We start from the raw sequence: 5504 nt of genomic DNA, 5'->3' as shown, positions 1-5504 counted from the left end.
CTCCCTGTGGGTCCAGGATAGGGAAAGGGGGGGACACCCTGCCTGCTCCCTGTGTCCCAGATCAGGGCTCTCGCTGGGTGCCACAGAGAGCAGAGCTCTGATTTAACTGCTGCCATGGAGCTGTGCGGGATGCAAGCCTCCGATTTGGGGTCCAGCCCCAGCAGAACCCCCTGCTCACCAGGACAGGAGACCCTCTCTCAGGACCAGACAGCCTGAGGCAGCCTCCTCCAGGAGCTCATAGTACAGGATGGGGCTGGGGGCACCTTTCCCTCCTCTTCCCCCAGCCCAAAGCCTGGTGCCGCATGGCTCCATCAGTCTGGGGATGTGGCCCAAAGCGATGGGAAAACCCAGAGGCATTGGACGGTTTCCCACTGGGAGGGTGCGCAGTGAGAGAGAGAAAGGGGCTGTCAATGCCTTGTGTGTGGGGCAGCTTGATCCCCTGCCCTGGATGGAGCTGCCCGTAGGAGCTGCAGGGAGGGGACATGGGGTAGTGGCGCTGGAATAATGCCTCAACCCTGGGGTCTTTGTAGGTGAGAGTTTTGCTGCTGATGGGGCAAGCTGGGTTCCTCTTGCACCCAGAGCTGGCCAGGGCAGGAGCATATGGGGTGTCTCATGAGAGGGCAGAGCCCCGCCAGGGCAGGCGGGGACGGGACCCTCTGCTGAGCCAAAAGGGAAACTGAAAAAGCTGCTGGGGGGGATGAGTGGCTCTTCCACTCCACAGCCACCAGACGGAAAACTGTCAGTGCTGGTGCCCAGGGAGGTCCTTCACACCAGAGGGGACTGCTCTGACACAGTCACAGTGGGGATGTCCCACAGCTGGCGGTAGTTGGGGCACAGCAGTGTTTGCGATGCCCCCCCTGACTTTGCCACCCATGGCCCGCAGCTGCAGAGAGGAGGAGGACGTGGTGTCTGGGTTGGTGTCCCCATTGTGGGACAGACCTCGGCAGCACGGGGCCATGGCTGGAGCAGGGCATCATGTGGGAAGTGCCATGTGGCAGTTGTCTGGGCTTGTCACCCCTGTGGGGACCTCAGGGTGCTGGTGATATCTTTCAATTGCAGTCCCGGAATTAAGGTTCATGTTGGGCATGTGTCAGCACTGGGCTCCGCACACTGGCCCGGCTCTGGGCGGTGATGGCTGGCTCAGTGCAGAACAGACACCAGGTGCTCACCCAGGGCACCATGCAGACCTGGGGGGGGGTCTCTGGTCTCCCCTCCTTGCCCCTCTGTGGTGCTGGCTCTCGTGGGTGGGAGAGGAGCCAAGGGGTGGCTGCTGACCCCTCCTCTCTCCCTGCAGCGCTGCTGTACAAACCCATCGACCGGGTGACACGGAGCACCCTCGTCCTGCACGTGAGTATGACACCAGTCTTGGGGTGGGGGGCTCTGCCCCTGTTGCTCCTGGTGACCTGCTGCTGGGGGGGTGTCTGGGATGGCTGCTGCAGGCAGAGCAGTGCCCTCGGGCCACTAACTCTTACCTGTCCCCTTCCAGGACCTCCTCAAGCACACCCCTGCTGACCACCCTGACTACCCGCTGCTCCAGGACGCCCTCCGCATCTCACAGAACTTCCTCTCCAGCATCAATGAGGACATTGACCCCCGGAGGACAGCAGTCACGACCCCCAAGGGGGAGGTGAGGCGGTGGCGGGGGGCAGGGCCTGGGCCCCCGGCCTGGGGCACAGAGTGGGGGCTGAGCCCTCTGCCAGCCTCTGGCTGGTGTCTACACCCTGAGGAGCTCCGTGGTGCTTGGCCAGGAGGTGGAGTGTTTCCTCTGGACACAGCCCTGGGTGCAGGGTTAGGGACCCTCCCCACTCTTTACTGCTTGCTGGCACCTTACGGGACCCAAAATGGCACCCAGAGGACATGGACCTTCCCATGCTTCTGGTGTCTGAGCCGCAGAGAGGGACAGGAGCATCCATCCCCTGCGGTTTGTGGGTTTGTGCTCCCTGCCTGCTCTCACACCAGCCTTGCCGTCCCACAGACCCGGCAGTTGATCAAGGATGGCTTCTTGGTGGAGCTGTCAGAGGGCTCGCGCAAGCTGCGGCACGTCTTCCTCTTCACCGACGTGCTGCTCTGCGCCAAGCTGAAGAAGACGGCGGTGGGGTAAGGAGGGTTTTGGGCACAGGGGGAAGGTGTCACACCCCCTCCCTGTCCTCCAGTGGGCAGGGGGACGTGCCGGGAGGGAGTCAGGTGCCACTCAGCACCCGTATCCCGGCGCAGGAAGCACCAGCAGTACGACTGCAAGTGGTACGTGCCCCTGGCCGACCTGCTGTTCCCCTCGCCGGAGGAATCGGAGCACTGCTCGCAGGTCCATGTCATCCCTGACCACGAGCTGGAGGACATGAAGATGAAGATCTCAGCCATCAAGAGCGAGGTGCAGAAGGAGGTGAGAGGAGGGAGTGTGTGGTTGGGGAGGGTATAGGACCTGCTACCGGGATGGGTGCCTTCTTCTGGGGTCAGAGATGGGACATGGGGGGCCTGGGGGTGCCTCTAAAAGCTCTGGCCTGCTCCCCACCTGCAGAAAGCCAACAAGGGGCAGAGTCGGGCCATCGAGCGCCTCAAGAAGAAGATGTTTGAGAACGAATTCTGGCTGCTCCTCAACTCGCCTGCCATTCCCTTCCGCATCCACAACCGCAACGGGAAGGTGAGGAGGGCAGGCAGGGGGCATGGGGGGGGCTCAGCCCTGCCTGTGCACAGCCTGCTGCATCACCCTGTCTCTCATAGAGCTACCTCTTCCTGCTGTCATCTGACTATGAGAGGTCCGAGTGGAGGGAGGCCATTCAGAAACTGCAGAAAAAGGGTACGTTTGGGGCTGCTGTGGCTTTCTTGGGGGTTCCGTCCCCTCGAGGGACCTGCCCTTTGAGGGTCTCTCAGGATTGCAGCCTGCTGCCATCTGGTCCCCACGGCCAGTGCTGGCCTTGTCCCTCTGAAACTCCTCTCCTGTCCTCCCCTAGACCTCCAGGCCTTTGTCCTGAGCTCGGTGGAGCTGCAGGTGCTCACGGGGTCCTGCTTCAAGCTACGAACTGTCCACAACATCCCGGTCACCAGCAACAAGGATGGTGAGTGCCCACTGGATCCCTCTGCCTCCAGATGATGCCAGGGAGGAGCTGCAGGGTCTCTCAGCAGGGTCCCTGCTCAGAGACAGCTGTGCAGGGGACAGCCACCCACCAGGTGGCACTGCTGGAGCAGGGTCCAGCTCGCAGCTGGAGCGATCCCGGCTGCAACATGGGGTTGTCTTTGGGGTCCCTCCAGCACCCCCATGGGCTGGGCAGGACCTGGGTGTCCTCAGGGTGAGATCAGCCATCCCTGCTGGGAATGTCCCCCAGCAGCAGGAGAGCTCGGCGTGTCCAGCAGGGATGATTGACAGTGAGGATACGAGTCCTCTCCCAGACCTTAGGGATGGCCCTCTGGGGTTTGGGGACACTGGGGTGTCACCCCAGCCCCGCAGCACTCTGGGCCCTGACACAGCCTCTGCTCTCCCCACTGCAGATGATGAGTCCCCGGGGCTCTATGGGTTCCTGCATGTCATTGTCCACTCCGCCAAGGGCTTCAAGCAGTCTGCCAGTAAGTGTGGGTGCTTTGCTTGGAGGGGACGGTGCCACTGGGGGAGCTGGGGTCCAGCACGTGGCCCCTCTCTGCCTGCGGTGGTCCCCAGTGGGGACGTTCCCTGCTGGAGCCAGGGCACTGAGGGTTGTCTGCTCCCCCAGACCTTTACTGCACGCTGGAGGTGGACTCCTTTGGCTACTTTGTCAGCAAAGCCAAGACCAGGGGTTTTCGGGACACCACAGAGCCACAGTGGAACGAGGTGAGAGGAGGGTGGAATGCATTTTTTTGCTGTGCCCCTCTCTTTCCTTTCCAGCCGCAGTTTTGAAGCTGCTCTGGGGCTGAGCTACTCTCCCTCTGTGCCCCAGGAGTTCGAGATTGAGCTGGAGGGCTCCCAGTCCCTGCGCATCCTCTGCTATGAGAAGTGCTACGACAAGACCAAGCTCAACAAGGACAACAACGAGATCGTGGACAAGATCATGGGCAAGGGGCAAATCCAGGTACACGCTGGGGCTTTTGGGCATTTTCTCGCCTAATATTGACCTCTTGGGCCGGGAGGGTTGCCCTGGGGTGATGCCTGGGCTGGGAGATGTCTGGCAGCATGGGCAGGCATGGGAGCAGAGGGCAGGGATTGCAGCACGGGCGTCAGGCATGTGGGTGGTAGTCTTGGGGCGCAGCGGCTGCAGAAGAAGGTGAAACAAAGCGAGAGGGGATCCTGGGGAGGTGGCAAAGCCAGTAACTCCCCCGAGGTGTGCGTCTAGCCACAATCCACAATTAAGACAAGCATGTGCCAGGCGGGAGCCGGGAGAGGCGGGCAAGTGGATGGCTGTGCTGGGCTGGAAGTGTTTCAGTCCTGTCACTCTCTGCACTGCGGCCTCAGGGGGCTATGGGGAGGGGTTGGCACCCCCTCCCAGGAAGGGCTCTGGGTGTACAGCCCCTCAGCCCTTCCTGCCTGCCACAGCTGTCCCCCTCTGCCACCATCTGCCTCCCCTGCGCCTCCATCAGTCGCTGTTATGGAAACTGAGGTTTCCAGGGCAACAGTGGAGCTGCCTCTGATTGGCAGTTGCTGGAGGGAAGGATGGAGGCCTGGGATGCCCTGAGCTGCTCCCAGGTGAACAGGACTGGGAAGATGGAGGGGGGGCGGTTAAGCAGACCCCAGACCCCACATTCCCTCAGCATCCGCCTTGCCCTAGGGCAGTGGGGGACAGTTTGGGACAGGTGTGCCCCGGTGTCTTCCTGGGAGGGAACCCTCTAGTCCGGCTGCCTTCCCCCTATAGCTGGGGACAGCCTCACGCCTGGGACGCAGTGCTCGACCCAGGGCCACTTCAAAGGGCCTGATGCAGCTGCCTGCTCCGTGGGAAAGTGGCTGAGGGCAGGTCCCTGGGGAGCGGGGAGCAGCACAGAAATGTTGCTGGGAAGGGGGTGCTGCAGGGGCACTGCATTGGGCACAGGGTGGGAGACAGGGGCTTGGCTTCGCCGGCGGCTTGTTCATACCCAGAATCACCCATCTGTTTCCCCCTCCCCGGGGAACAGCAGTGTGGGGGTGGTATTGAGCCAAGTGAGAGGGCTGGGGCGGGGAAAGGGGCTCAACGTCCCATGGGGATCAGCCCAGCTGCGCTCTTGGAAATAGCCTGGGTCAACAAGCATGAGTCACACTGGGAGATGCGGGGGTCGGGACGGGGACAGCACAGCTCGTCCCCGCTGTGCAAAAGTGGTAGGGGAAGAACAGGAGAGAGAGGAGGCCTCGGGGCTGCTTATCCTGAACCCGGCTGGACAGAACAATGCCAGGGTTGGGGCTATCCTGCTGTCACCCAGAGCCACAACTTGGCCCCGAGAGCAGGGTGGGTGGCAGGGCAGGGATAAGGCAGCACTGGGCAGGATGGGTAGTGCTGCTCGTGGGGCTGTGGGTTGTGGCCGAGCCCCAGGTCTGCCCTCCACCCTGATGCTGCCTCCATGGTCCTTACTCT

General features: G+C 62.3%; 1 protein-coding gene across 1 annotated transcript; it reads left to right on the top strand.

Annotated features, from left to right (window-relative positions):
- Positions 1-1294: 1294 nt before the first annotated feature.
- LOC104535758 (active breakpoint cluster region-related protein) lies at positions 1295-4037 on the top strand (the record flags this gene model as incomplete). Its single annotated transcript, XM_010179299.1, has 10 exons — positions 1295-1347; positions 1487-1627; positions 1976-2097; positions 2215-2380; positions 2516-2638; positions 2719-2794; positions 2949-3053; positions 3484-3558; positions 3702-3799; positions 3906-4037. Coding segments are annotated over 10 exons (1091 nt in total), but the record flags the coding sequence as incomplete, so codon positions are not given.
- Between the last annotated feature and the right edge of the window lie 1467 nt (positions 4038-5504).

This window comes from Mesitornis unicolor, unplaced genomic scaffold (assembly GCF_000695765.1).
Source record: "Mesitornis unicolor isolate BGI_N332 unplaced genomic scaffold, ASM69576v1 scaffold42352, whole genome shotgun sequence".
In the NCBI taxonomy this organism is placed as follows: domain Eukaryota; kingdom Metazoa; phylum Chordata; class Aves; order Mesitornithiformes; family Mesitornithidae; genus Mesitornis; species Mesitornis unicolor.
Note: the sequence above shows the minus strand (reverse complement) of the source record. Positions and strands in the feature narration are given on the sequence as shown.